Here is a 15296-nt window from a genome sequence, read left to right on the forward strand (position 1 = left end):
TTTTGTCCCTTTTCTCCACATGGCCCTGCCTACTCAAGCAAACAGTGTGTGATGACCTATGGACTAGGAAACAATATTAACTCTGAGAGAAATACTATAAATAGCATTGATTTTCTTGAAATTAAATTTCTGAAATCCAAACTTTAAAAACTATTCTGAAGAGCTGTCCCTTAAAGAGCAGACATTTAGTCAAATTTTTTCCTTCTTCCGGCGGGTGTGAATGTCAGCTTGAACGCTTTCACATTCTGTTTTTAACCCCCATCATTTGCATGGGGAGCACTTAACTACTATTGGTCCATAAAGGTGTCTGCGGGTTTTTGGTTGCTTTTATTTCACTTCTTTTTTTTAAAGAAAAAAAAATCATTTCCTGAAAGCCTAGTACAAAAATGTGACCTGATGAAGGAAGCAAGATAATCTTCTGGAAATCTTTACTTTTGCTCTACTCTGAAGGTAATTTGCTCCAGGCAGGAGATTTTTGGGTGCTGCCGAAATTTCGGAGATCTGGGAAAATGGGGTAATAGAATAACACGACACCAGCTCTTAAGCAGCAACATGTGTTGTGGTTCAAAGCCACACAAAGAAAGCTACTTAAGCAGTTGAATGTTTTGGACTGAACGGACAAGCGTGGTTCGGCTGCAAAGACTGCAGAGTGGAGGGAACTTCCAGCGTAGAGAGGTTGTTAAAAAATGGAGTCGTGGAAGATGAGCATCTTTAAGAGACAGACATCACCTGGTCCTCCGAGCTATGAGAGATCTCTATCAGCACCTGCTTGTGCCAGTTCAGGGACAGGGGGAACAAGCCCGAAGAGTTACCCATGGTGTGGTCCGGTGAAGAGCAAGAGGAAGAAGAATGAACACGATGTGTTCGGTCTAGGAAAGCCATTGGGTGCTTATCGGTGGCAAACACGTCCCAGCCTTAGGTGCAAAGGGGACACAAAGGAAAGTGTGCAGAATAATGAGGAGGACTTGGATGAACCACCACAAGAGGTCCTGCCAAAGATGGTTGGAGATCACGCGGCTGCTTCTGCTCATGAGGTCCTTGGAACACCAGCGGAGAAGGGGAACTGGGCCAGCACCCGGGCACTCCGGGTTCCGTTCAGCAGGTCTCTTTCGGAGCCAGAACCTCGCTGCAGAAACAGATCTGTTAGGCCGTGGCCGACTCCAGCGGAGCCTGAGCAGCAGGGATATTTCATCCGTGGCATTTTCTCTACTCTTTCCAATGGCTTCTCGAGGATGCTGAGTCTAAAGGGAGAGTCAACCAATGAGCCAGTAAGAGAAGGTATATTGTGATGCGTGAGGGGGAGAGGGGACCACTGATTTAGTCACTAGTGGGATTTTAATGGGTTGTGTTTCATAATAAGTAAACAATAGTAAGCCATACTATTTGCTCAGTATAAGCCAAATTTAATCAGTGCATTTCTTTAAAAGTGATAAACAGTACTTCAGAGATCCTCTTTAAATGAGTAGTAATAATATATATAAAAATAGTAAAATATGGATTTGGTTAAATAAAAGAGTTTTTGTATTATGTTAAATTCTAACTCTATTTTGGAGCCTATATAGAAGTTGCTTTTGTTTTGTTTTGTTTTGTTTTTTAACCTTTAAGTTTTCCATGTTAAATGCAGTTTAGAGGGAGAGATAATCAAATAATTTCCTCATGACAAAGTTGGGGATTAAGAAACAGAATTTTTACTATTATCTCTTTACATGTTATTAGGGAGAACAATTTACAGCAGAATTGTTTTGGCAGGTTTTAAAAAACTGAAATTTTGGTTGGCTCGTGGCACAGAAATGCACAATTTGCATGTGGAGTGAAAGATGCCAGTCTTGAATAGGTGTTCAGGTGACAAAATTGAAGCTTGTGTTTGAATCATTCCAGAAAACAGAGTCATCAAAGTTTTAAAAATCTCCTTAGGACCTGTTAAAATTTAAAAATGTTTTATGTTGATGGTAGTATTGTTAAAGCCACACACACACAAAAAAAACCCTCTTCAGTGTTTATCTGATTGCCTCGGCCGTGACCGACGTAACCTGATGAGTTGTTTCAGTCCCTCGCCGGGACCTCTGCTTGCTCGGTGTTTGCTGTTGAGCCGTGAGTGCTAGGACGTTGCTGCTGCCTCCGTCCAGCTGAGATCGTTTCTGGACAAGCTGTGACTGCTGGGCAGCCTCAGCTGGTCTTCACTGTGGGAGTGACCACATCAGCAGAGCTCTGGACTCTAAAATTGAGAATGAAAGAATGTTGTTATCGGGGTACCATTAAATCTCTTTTAAGATAGAGTTGGAGAATGCCCAAGAGTGGCGTATCAGTGAAGAATTAAGTAATTTTCCAAGTACATGTGTGCCAGTGATTCAGTGTTTTCCCTAAACTCCGTCTTCGCTAGATTTTTCTTTGCTCAGTGAGTTTTAGTGATACTATTAAATGTTTATGTTTTCTTCTTACTCTTGGCTTACACATAATTACCCAGAGTAAAATCTTTCTTGATGTGTCTTACTAACATTCCATTAAAATTTTTGGAAGACTAGATTGTCGCATTTCCGTGGTTGCTAATCTATCTGTTTCCTTGTCAGATGATCATACTCTGAGGTACAGGAGCATTAGGGGAAATTAAGAGTTTAAAATAAATTCTTAGGATCAGTGCCTCTCAGTAGTTAACATGCGTGCATTTGATAAAAGAAAGCTAGAGGTTTAAAAAAATACTTGTATTTATAAATTAGTTAACTTTTAGTTTTAGCAAATATGCCCAGCTGTCGACTGTGTGTGAGGTGTTTTGAGAATGTGTAACTGCTTTTTACACATTTTGGTCTACTTAAAGAGATATATTCTGTAGTAAAACATCCTAGTATCTTATCTGTTTGAATCATAGCATAATTATGCATGTGGAAGCACTTGCAGAGTGTAAGGTACTAGTTTATTATAAAGGATTTTAACCACACAGTCTTCCTGTCCGTCAGATCAGCAGTTTTATTGAGCAGTTAGTTACTGTGCTAGCCTGTCAGTGCTTCTCCAGTGGAGAGTCAAGCTCTTCGGACGGAACTGTACTTTTTACTATAGAGACTGGAGCTGGTTCCTGTCAGGACATCTCCTTTTCCCTTGGGGAAGCAGCTCCTCCCCAGCAGAGTCTGTGTCGGTGGTATTCCGACCTCCTGCAGCTGTGATCTTCGTTTCTCTGTCCCTGCGGTCGGCCTGGGAGACCTGCATCTGCTTCCCTCTGTGCCACTTACCATTTGTGAAATTTGATCTCTGCGCTGTTCTTTACATGTTTGTGGAATAGTAGTTCCTTCCTCACACGTGATGAACGAAATTTGAAAATGCAGTGTAAATTACAGTTTCCATACCATTTTTTCACAAATCCTATGTGAATGGAAGGGTTCTTAACAGTTGCTATTACAGTATTGTGGCAAGGTCTGGAAATATTAGAACAGAGATGTCTTTAGGACTATGTTTAAAAAATCAATATATTTATTAATTTGAAACCCACTCGTGTTTGTTACTTTTCTCCTTTGGTATGAATTGCAAGGTGTGAGAGGTATTAAATAATGTGGTAGGTATTCAAAGCATTTAAAACTCTTTGGCACAGAGCAGTTAGTTCTATGTCTATCAGACATTGTTTCTAAGAAAGTGAACTTAATTGAATAGTTATTATTTTTAAAAGATTTTATTTATTTATTTTTAGAGAGAGAAGGGAGGGAGAAAGAGAGAGGGAGAGAAACATCAATGTGTGGTTGCTGGGGGTCATGGCCTGCAACCCAGGCATGTACCCTGACTGGGAATCGAACCTGCAACACTTTGGTTCGCAGCCCACACTCAATCCACTGAGCTATGCCAGCCAGGGCTTGAATAGTTATTTTTTAAAAAATAAGGAAAAAGAGGATACCTGATTGGTGAGTTTTTATAATACTGAATGTAAATCAGTTGTAATATTTAAGTCTTAAATTCTCTGAACTCAAACTTGTTCTGAGCATGTGCATGTTCTGAGCGTAGACAAATAATCATTTCTTAGAAATGGACGCAATCACCCTCCAAGGGAAGGAGTGTATGTGCTGTGTCAGGGTCGCTGCCCAGTGTAAGAGGGAGAAGCGCAGAGGCTGCAGCACTGTTCTGTGTTCGGCTCTCCAGTCACGCAGTGTGTGTTTCTGCATCCGATACAATGTGCAGGCCCAATGATACAATAGTAAAAAACTAAGCGTTCTTCTAATAGCCAAAAGCAACTCCAGCTGCATTGGGCCCATGGCTAAGCATGGAGTCAACATGCTTGCAATAGGGGAAATAAAGTGAACCCCCCACTGAGAGAGCAATAACTGGACAGATTATGGTGTATCAGATCCACGAAGTTCCAGACAGTCTACGTTCCTGCCGCCTACTGGCTGTGTGAAGCTTAGAAGGAACTACGCAAGGGCACAGGGACCCGGGATGTAAGCCGTATCTATGTAATGCGTGTAACACTTAGAAAGTAAAAATTACCGGGAGGCAATTTTATTCCTAAATGATTGTTCTCCCTCTGTTAGTATGCAGAGGTAGGAATGAAAGCTTAAATAAATAAGAACGTAGGGTTGAATGCAAACTGTAATTGAAGAAAATATATAAGAAAGGAAACTAAATATACCTTAGATAGTTCTCCTTTCTGGTTATGGCTTACCATATTGTTAGGACTACAAGATACACCTAGGTTTTAGAGGAGGAAAATAGGAAAAAAGTTTGGAAGCAAAAAATGTGGTAAAATATTTAATAACCTGTGACCCCGCCACACCGCCGCCCCGTCCACCCCAGCAAGCCAGGAAAGCTACATTCGGACTGTAAGACGCACCCCTTTCCTCCCAAATTGGGGGGAGGGGGGTTGCATCTTATAGTCCAAAAAGTGTGGTATATTATCTCTGTCTACAATGTCATAGCATTAATATCCTCTTTTCCCAGTGTTGGTTGTATTTTCAAAGACCCCCTAACTTGGGAATTAGAAGACTTTATTTTTTGTTCTGGATAATTTAAAAAGAATGTTCTCATTTGGTTTCTAACACCTTTTTCACACCGGATCTTGTTGAAAAGGTCCTTTTTATATTAACTCAACAATTGTTTATTGAGTCCCCGAGACGCTGTTCTTGGTGCTGGGAACGTGGCATGTTGTTTGTTGATGTGCCGCTTTCTCGCTTACTCTAGGGAATCGGCAACCGTATTAGAAAATAAAGTGCTCCGAGTTCTCAAGACGCACCATAACAAACAGTGGTGAGGTCCAGTTCGTGCAAGGATGTGCCTGGTGCGTCAGGTCTTTTCTGTAACTGGACCTTCTGTTCGCTTTACGTCATGATCGGTTAAAAGAGAGGTCTCCGCAAGTTCAGAGAAATGCATTCTTCCTGCGGTTTCTCTTAAGAATCTGCATTTCAGCGTGCATAACACCCACCCAGCCAACATTTTGTCGCCCGTCTGTTGCATCTAAGCGGTCCTGAAGTTGTTGGTCCAATATTTTGTCACTCATGATATTTATGTTGTCTGTCGTTAAGCAATTTCGAAGTTAATAAATAAGTTTTTAAAAATTTAGGCAATGAACTTTAATTCTTTAGGCTATTTATATATAATTCTACTATATTTAAAATTATTCAACATGTCTGTGTATTTATTTCATTTTCAGTAAATATATTCTGGGCGTATTCATCTGCCATAACAAAACAGCACAGACTAGGTAGCTGGAAAAAACACATTGATTTCTCCCAGTTCTGCGGGCTGGAATCCGAAGAGTAAGGGGCGGGTGGGGCGCTCTCTCCCGAGGCAGGAGGTGGACTCACCCTGTTGTATTCTCCCTTGGCCTGTCGTCTGCACGCAGGGCCTCCGTGTCTCTTCCTCTTCTCCTACAGACACCAGTCCCGTTGGGTTAGGGCCCCATCTCACCGTGACCTCATTTGACCTCAATAACTTCCTTAAATTAGGCCCTGTGTCCAAACGCAGGCACACTAGGAGCCGGGGTTCCAATGTATGATCTCCAGGGGGACACAGGTCAGTCCACAGCGCCAGCGAATGAAGGTTCCAAGAAATAAGAGGTTATTAATGCAGTGAATTAGCATAAAATGTAAAATGTGACGCGACAGAGCTACATACATTCTCAAACTTTAAAAAATGTATTATGGAGTTGAGTGGCTTTAGAGAAAAATAGGCTACATCATTTTAAATTTATGTTTTATTTTTCTCACTGTACATATATGTGTATTTTTAGAATGGTTGTATCAGTCTAAACTGTGTGCTAAGTTGTCTTCCTGTGTCTTCATTGAAGACTTCCACATGTATTCACATCTACTGGCCAGTACTGCCAGTGGCAAGGGTGGTGGGCCGCCCGACAAGCCATTGGACCGAAATGTTGAGGCTGGCCTTTACTGGGCATGGCAGTTGTTTATAGTTTTTTCCATTACAATTTCCATTTATGGAAATCTCCTTTTTCCTGTTGGCTTATTTCCTTGGGGCATACCAAGACAAATGAATTTTATTTTGGAATGTGACTGTTTTGTAGTGTATTATGTATTGTAAAGGTTTCCATTAGAAAGATATTAATAGTGCCTGTAGCAATTTAGGAGTATGACTTTCCCTCGTGACCACACTGAACTTGGACTTGAGCATTCTGTTTTGTCCTTGTGTTGTTGCTGCTGCCCCCGCCGCTCTCATAGCCCGGGGCGAGGGCGGGGCAGGGATCTCTGGGGCTGGACAGACGGGTTCAGACTTCAACCTGCGCTGCTGTCCAGTGGAGCACTGGAGAAGTTCCGGGGGACTTTTCCGAGCCTCCCTCCATTTCTCATCAGCAAAATGTGAGGCGATAATGACCTTGTGGGGCTGTGAACAGTCTATGAAACCAGGCGTCTAGTCCATGTTAGGTGCTTACTTAATAAAAGCCTTCACCATTGCTAGCTTAATGAGGGGCTATTTATGTTATATTTTAATGTTATTGATGAGTGAAGAGGCACATTTTTTCTATAAAATCATCTATAATACAATGTTTGATTATTTTTCAGGTAAAATCTCTTGTTTCTTGTGATTATTTATCAAGTGGAATCTGAGTGTATGTAGCACTGTTTTTTTTATTTTCACTTATTTTATGTTGTAGGTTTTAAGTTTATTTGCATTTATCCCAAACGTTCTTGTTTTCAAATAAAATCAGAGCAGTTTAATAGAGCTTGTCAAACCTTATAAAACATGTTTCTAATTTCCCCTTTGTTTCTTCATTATTCAGAAAATGTGTCTTCACAGTTAGTACAAATGTATTCTTATACTTCATCATTGTTAAAATGTATTTTTGGAAATGCTCAATTATTCCTTCTGGGATAAATTTAGTCGTATGATATGAGATCCAGAACTAAGCAAATTATTTGCAGTATTAATAACAGTCGTATGAACTTATTCCTGTCTACGTGATTTCAGCGTATGTTTAAAATATCCAGAATGTGTCTCTGTCTGTTTTAAAATGTTCCCTGGAACTTGTCTTATTTAACAGATTTTTCTGTTTTCGAAAGCAGGAAGGGCTTTTTCCTGCAAAGTCAAAGAGCTTATAAATTTTAGCACAGATAATAATATAAGGAAGATCGTTAAAGTAGGTCATAATCCTTAGCTGCCAAATGAAGCATTTTAATTTTAATACGAATTATTTTAAATTTTTAATTTTAATTTCAAGAACGAAGCAGACAGATAGATGATCGTTATATAATATGATGCTGGTTAGTCCTTATGCTGGAGTCAGACAGACCTGGGGTTGAATTCTGGCTCCGCCTCTTTTTAGCTGCGAAGTAGACATAACCTGTCTGACGCAGACGTCAAGTTGTTGTAAATATTAAATAAGATCTCATTTGTCGGGTGCTTCACGTAACTGATAGGAAGAACCCAGCAGCAGTGCCCAGTGGAGGGCTGGAGATACCCTGCAGTGGCGGTGCGTCTGTCCCCACTTCCGTTTAGGGACACTGCGTAGATAGCTTCAAATTAACCATAGTGGGGCTGTTTCAGCCCCAGAGATGTTGCAAACCGAAGGTGATGGTGTTTCAAGGAGGGGTCTTTGTCAAACTTTTAGCAACACACTACTGCTAACACCTATGATTATTTCAGTCTTTAGAGGTAATAACCAGTGTTACTACAGGAAACATGATTTTGACTCTAGATTTAAAGACTTTTTTCATAAATTTAAGAAAATTTATGTTTATTATTTTAGAATATCAAAGTTGAATATCGGGTTGTATTAAGTGCCTTATTGGCTTTTATTTTTATATATATATTTATTTATCACTTTTCCCTGTTATTTTACTAGCATCGAATGTCTATGATAGCCCATTTATAGTGGATAATTATTTTAAGGTGTTTTTTGCTGAAATACACTAGCACTTTTTTTAGAATTGTTTATTTTGTAAGTCACCTCTGTGTTTCTGCCTCTGAGATTATGCAGCATTTTTTAGGACCCTATTATTGAGAGATTTTTTTAGATCAAACCTATATATTACTTTTTAGCTTACTAAATAAAATGTAATCCTCTTCTGGACTTCAGAATCATATAAATAACTATTTGGAAATTATCTTTAGTGAATTCATTCTTGGTACCTTTATTATTCAGTGATTTTTAAAGATGATTTAAAATTTTGCATTCACTATTAATTATAACTTTTTCTGTTTCTCTCATTTCATTTTGATTTATGTTTTTAAAATTATTTTCTGTATTTTCAGTTTATTAATATGTGCTAAATAAAATAACTTCCAACATTAACACAATTTATATTTAATTTTGCTCATTTAAGTAAGTTAGTATAAAATTTAAGCTAATTGTTAGGCATAATCAATAAGAAACCTACTTTAATATTTTACTTTGCTTTACTCCTTGAATTTGTATTAAAGGCTCCAGTGAAGCGATTCTTGAAAGTAAAATTTTCTTGTCCTATTTGTCTCATGCTTGCACGATCGGGTTTCACTCTTTCCGTGTGGTTGTGCAACTTCTGAGCAGTCTGACAAGTAAAAAGAAAATATATGTGCCTTATATGCAAATACTTTTCTTAATAATAATGGACGGGTTTGATTTTTTAATCTAAAACCAAGTTATTTAACTTAAATTCACCTTGTCAGTAAATTGATAAATCTATAGGAGAGAGCCAGTATCCTAAGGAATAAAAATTCCTAGCCAGTTGCTTCATTTGTTTAAAATATTCTGGCTCATTTGCCAAAAAAGATTATTTAGCCGTTATTCCACCTTCTCCTGGCTGCCGTTATTTTTGTCCATGCTCATTTTTGAGAAATTCGAGTTGAGGAGCCGTTGATTACTGAACCCTCAGGTAACCGGAAGCCAGTATTTAGATATCCCGTGGAAAGGATTTGACCCACTATTGCCAGTGGTTAATGGTGACATCAGCCATACAGTGCTTTTTCTAGAATATGCCTAGTTCCTTGTGTGCTGAGCCACCCCCAGCCTAGCATAGAATTTATCTCTCTCTTTTTAAAGATTTTATTTATTTATTTATTTATTTAGAGAGGGAAGGGTGGGAGAAAGAGAGAGAGAGAAACATCAATGTGCGGTTGCTGGTAGCCTGCGACCCAGGCATGTGCCCTGACTGGGAATTGAACCTGCGACACTTTGGTTCACAGCCTGCGCTCAATCCACTGAGCTACGCCAGCCAGGAGAACTTATCTCTTCATAGGTGTTCCATCTGAGGTCTTCTCAGGGGTGTGACACCGTGAACCTGTCTCTTCAGCTTTAGAATTTGCTGTTAATCCCAGATTCCAAAATAAGAGATTCTAATTTTAGTGCCTAAGCTAAAAACTAGAATTCTCCATGACCACTCTTAAAATTTGCCTAGCGATCCACCTGATATTATTTTGATGTATTTCGCAATGGGGCCATTTCTTTGCTCCCCGGGCCTGTAGAGGTTAGTGATTCCTTGGTTCGCAGTTGCTCGTGGCTCTCCAGTAATCTTGAAAAGCAAAGCAAAAACCCAAAATACAACAGTAATAACAACAAATGAGAAGGCACTTGGTTTTAAGTATTGTGGTCAATAGTTGATTCCACTAGTTGAAACTTTATGACGTGCCTTACACCAGACACGAGGCGTCTCTGGCATTTACTGTGGAGCAAAACGTTAATCTGAGGCTCTTCACAGGGAGCTCTGATTTCTTAATGTAGCCGATCTGGATCTTCCCCCTTATGGACTCCCTTCGTGTTTTCCTTTGTCCCCTGCCACTGAGGATGAGACAGGAGTGCACCCTCAGTGGGGGATGCACCCCCCTGCACCTCAGAGGGTGGGGCCCGGCCCAGTGAGCAAGCCCATAACTGAACAGATGAGTAGCAGTAGCGGACAAGATGTCATTTGAAGTGGATTTGGGTTCATCAGAGTCTCCCAAGCTAAGGAAGGGAGTATTCTAGGATTATTGTAGACAGAGGGGGCAGTGTGAAGGCCTGGGCACACCTAGGGGACGAGGCGGCGGGGCGGGGGGACGTCACACAGTGAAAAACGCACAGGATGAGAACGTGGATAGATGTGGCCGGAGAGGGGTGCAGGGTCACTGTTTAAAGAGTCTGTGCTCAGGGCCAAGCCAAGGTTTTTGGATTTCAAAGGTAACAGATTTTAAAGTAGGATATAAGCCTTAATTTTTAGGAAGATAGTTTTGATGGTAGCATGGATGACATTATTAATACATGATAACAGAATAAATGATAGTAAATTCATAACAGACGGATGATGGAGAAATACAATTAAATTGTGCCCGAGTTTGCGCGACATGCCAAAAGCCTAAAGCATAGAAGAGTTGATGGTAAATGAGTACAGAAACGCAAACAAAAAGACACTCTGAAGCTAGGTTTACAGAGTTTGAGTGATGCAGGCCAGTAGGAATCCATAGCAACAGGTTTATAGATCTGGAAAATTGTGACGCTTTTACTTAAATTTGAGAATAGAGAGGCAGAGCGAGTCCAAAGGGGAAGACAGTGAAAGTGCGGTGATTTCTACGTGCTCGATGTTCCAGACTCTGCCCGCTTCTTACGTGTTCAGCTGCTTTAATCCTCTGAGTCCTCCGTGGGCGTCGAGTTCTTCTTTACTTCTTGAGAAGCGAAAAGAAGTAGAAACTCAGAAAGGCTCAGTCATGGTACTTCCTTAAGACGACCCAGCTAGCCCGTGGTGGGCCCCAGGTCTCTCTGATTCCCTGTCCTTACGCCTCCATGTTTGTGGTCTCCGAGCACGGGATGCGTGAGAGGTCTTCGAGGACGTGGGAGTTCCCGCCCGCTGAGCCCCCAGGAGGAGTGGAGCAGGAGCACAGCAGCGGAGGGCAGGTCCCACGGGATGCCGTGCTCAGGAAGCGGTCAGGGCACGGACGTTGGAGCCACGGGAGGGGATGTGGGAAGTCACTCGGCTGTGGAAGGGGGTCGTGTAGTGTGCGGGCAGTGGGAGTGTCAGGACTAGCACCCTGACCTTGGCGCATTTGGCCATCTCATTCCAGGCTAGCCAGAGGCTATCGGCTGAGTCACTCAGCTTTCAGGATGATAGACTTGGAGTTGATTACCCACCGTGGTAGTGGTGGCAGGTGTAGTGTTCCTGCTTTACACACACATGCACCTTATTTTTGTTTACATATTTATTGAGATATAGTTCATGTACCATACAATTTACTCATTTAAAGTATAGAGCTCAATTGGGTTTTTTGGAATTGTGGTAACATACACATAACCGCAAAATTTACCATTTTAACCTTTTTAAGTGTCGTGTTCTGTGGAATTAAGTACCTTCACTTTGGTGTGCAACCATCACCAATGTCCATTTCCAGAACATTTTCATCTTTCCACACAGAAGCTCTGCACGCATCCAACAACAGCAGCTGCTTTTCCCTCCTCAGCCCCTGCTACCCCCATTCCACTCTCTGTCTCTACGAATCTGACTCCTGCAGGTACCTTACACGAGTGGAATCATACGGTATGTGTCCTTCCGTACAGTTTAGTTGTTCTGAGTATATTCACAGGGTTGTACAGCCACGCTGCCGTCAGTGTTACACCGCCAGCAAAAACCTCAGCACATACTAGCGGTTACCTCCCAGCTACCACCCGCCCCTGCCACTGCCCCAGTACAGGAAACCACGACTGTGCTTTCTGTCTGTAGGTCTCTAGATGCGCCTGTAGATTTCACAGAATGGAACTGTACATGTGTGGCCTGTGCGTGTGGCCTCTTTCATTTAGCATACTGTTCTCAGGGTTCGTCCATGTTGTAACATCTAGCAACACTTCATTTCTTTTCGTGACTAAATAATATTTTATTGTGTGGCTCTACCACATTTTTGTTTACATATTCATCAGTTGATGGACATTGAGTTGTCCTTACTTTTGGGCTGTTACAAACAGTGCCACTATAAAAAAATCATGTACACATTTTTACATGGATGTATGTTTTCATTTCTTTTGGATACATTTACCCTTATATTTTGTAAAGGAGGTATCTGGAGTCCAAAATAATGATTTGGTGTTTTGAGACCTTAAATCATGTTTAGATTTCCATTTGTTTTCTAAACATGTGACAACCTTGCTCTTTTAAATTCATGTTTTATATCTATACAGCCATTTATGCAATAAATATTTGTATCAGGTATTTTAGAATACTTCAGTCTTCATCGAACAGTTTCAGCAATTAACAGTTTCCCACACCTGTGCTGAAAACATAACTATAAATATGGTTTTGGTTCTGTGTGATTTAGTTTCCCACTAGAAGCTCAGTTGTAATGAACACGGCGATTTGTCTTCATTGCCAGGATGACTGTCATATTTTTCTCTGCCTGAGACAGTCTGTAGTCCGTTTCTCACGCTCAGGGCCTGTGTGTCTTTGTGAGGAGGCGGAGAGAGGAGTAGGCCGGGCAGTGACTCCGACTCTATGATTATGAAACCTTATCCGTGTGAGTCCACAGGTTCTTAGTGACTGAGCTTTAGTCAGTAAACCACAGGCATTTTTTCCTGTCTTCCTCATGTGAATTTTCTCACTGAGATACCCTGAATTTCTTTTCCTCTTAGCTTTGAGTTTCTGGATTTGCTGGTGACTATTTTATTCACTTGCCTTTACAAAATGGAAATCCCGTGTGGTGCCCACACTCTTAGATGTTGCCACCCAAATGTCAAAATAGTTGGAATCTTATGGGATACCAACTCAACTATAACTTAGCACTGCATATAACCATAACCTTGGTCAAAGTAAAGGGTATTTTGAATGCTATGTGTGTGGTTTGTTGTTCTGGAATAAAGTGGTGTCTGTCGGTTAGGACACATGAGTTGTTGTCAGCATTTGTGGGTTTATTCTCAGATTCAAGTTTTTAGGTTTTTTTTTTTTCAAGATAGGCAGAGTCCATGCCTGGTATATATTCCATGAACTACTTTATATGTAATGGATTTACTATAAATACCAGTGAAGGTTCTATATTAGTGGCAGAAAAATGTACAATAAATTACTGACAATATATGTTAAATAATAATAGCTGTCATGGGTACTTCATGATTCCATTCTTTCAGCTGTCTTTACAAAAGGCATAATTAACATTCCTACCTAGTAGTGATGGTATTTTAAGCAAATTATAAAGAACATTTTTTGGATTCAAAGTGTTTAGACATTACTCTCTGTCTTGAGGGACTGCTGAGAACTACCTAATGGATCTCATCCATCTCACAGTAGTACTTGCCAGAGTCTCAGAATAAGGGACATGCTTGAAGATTATGTGATGATTCTGGTATGCGGAGGCTAGGCACTGCTTCTGGTGTTCAAGTTCTGTTTACTCCAGTTCTCTCGATAACATCCTGAACTAGGAGTTTTAAAAGAGAAGCCCTCTTGTAGTATTGCTTCTTGAGCTGGACAGAGGTGCCCTTGAAATCAAGTAAAAAAAAAAAGACCTCTTCCTAGTTTCTTAAACACAGATAAATGGCATTAAAATGTTTCTTTATGTTGAATTTATGTTTTTAAATTAAAATTTAAATTTTTTTGTAAATATTTCTTAACATTTCAGTGTCCAGCTTAATCCATAATCAAGCAAAGTATTTAACTTAACTCAAATTTCTATATTTGGTTACTTTTATATTTAATATTCACTTGTTGAGTTGCTTTTTGTCCTGTGACTTAATTTTAGGTTCATGGCCTTTCAAATGGTGTTTTATGAACACCGTGGTACATCATGACGGTAGGTGGTTTATTAATCCTCTCTAGCCTTTGTTTTAATTTGTTAGAGTGGCGGCCGTGTCTCAGCTATTGCTGCTGGTCCCCAGCTAGGTTGATACTGTATTCCTTTGAGTGATGCTTTCCTGTTCATATTTTCTATAGAATTCTAAGAGTATCATTTTTTTTTTAAAACCAGAAGGAACTCAGTATTTCCTTGAAAATCCCATCTCTTCTGGGGCCTACTATTCATTAGATTTTTTAACCAGTGAGGAATGTTCCTTTAAACACTATAACAGAGCCATTTTTGTTGTTTTTAGCCAGTTTTCTTTGTCTACATTAGACTGGTTCAAATATTAGATGTGAAAGGACCTTTTATCCAAGATGAAATGGTATTGGAGTAATACCACTTAAACTACTGTATTTTGCCATGTATAATGTGCATTTTTTGCCCGAATTTTTGAGGGAAACCTAAGGATGAGCATTATACATGGATAAACTAATTCTGTATCTATATAAATGTTTTAAATTCTTTTACTTATGCTCATATGTTAAAAGTATAATTCTAGAAAGCAGTAATGATATCCATATGCAAAAGAATACCCTGGAATATGATAATCGATTTTGCTTCGAAATATAAATAAATAATTAATTTAAAAATTAAGATGAGAGATTTCTTTTCTGAAAGTTTGGGCCCAAAACATGGGAGCGCATTATACATGACAAAATGTGGTAAGTCATTTAAAGCAGTTGCCAGAATTTCGTACCAAGTAACATATTAACATATACGTGTGTGTATGGGGTCGAGGAAGAGGTTATTGAGACTGTATCTTTAAAAAATATGAAATGCAATTTATGAAAAAAGCCTTTTTCTCTATTAAACAAAAATTAGGTTATAATTGCAACTATGCACTCACATTAAAATAAATAGAATTAAAATGAACTTTGGAATGTTCTTTTCTGAAAAGTAGTGTGTGATTGTAAGTTATGACATCCTTCTTCACATTTTACCTTCTTTGCACAATTATATATAGTACATAATAAATGATTTTTTAAAAACAAAATCACTGAAAGAATTTGTTAGTTCTTTCAAGGCTCTTTTTTTTTTTTAATTTATACCTATTTCAGTTTACTGGAAAATTAAGTCCTGTTATATTCTGTTGCAGTTATTTTAGTGTAATAGCACAG

The 15296-nt window shown here is 39.6% G+C and overlaps 1 protein-coding gene across 7 annotated transcripts in view; it reads left to right on the top strand.

The window, feature by feature from the left end:
• Positions 1–15296, top strand: part of RASAL2 (RAS protein activator like 2) — a 278498-nt gene that overhangs the window by 90035 nt on the left and 173167 nt on the right. For 4 of the 7 annotated variants that reach the window (XM_045838802.1, XM_045838800.1, XM_045838805.1 and 1 more), the window contains exon 1: positions 397–1278. The exons of the other annotated variants lie outside the window; for them this stretch is intronic. In XM_045838802.1, the coding sequence (XP_045694758.1) occupies positions 687–1278 (592 nt within the window). In that variant the 5' untranslated portion in view covers positions 397–686. Of the gene's footprint in view, positions 1–396; positions 1279–15296 lie in introns of those variants that run through there. 7 annotated transcript variants of the gene reach the window in all.

Source organism: Phyllostomus hastatus, unplaced genomic scaffold, assembly GCF_019186645.2.
Source record: "Phyllostomus hastatus isolate PE091 unplaced genomic scaffold, TTU_PhHast_1.1 phas_contig_283, whole genome shotgun sequence".
Classification (NCBI taxonomy): Eukaryota; Metazoa; Chordata; class Mammalia; order Chiroptera; family Phyllostomidae; genus Phyllostomus; species Phyllostomus hastatus.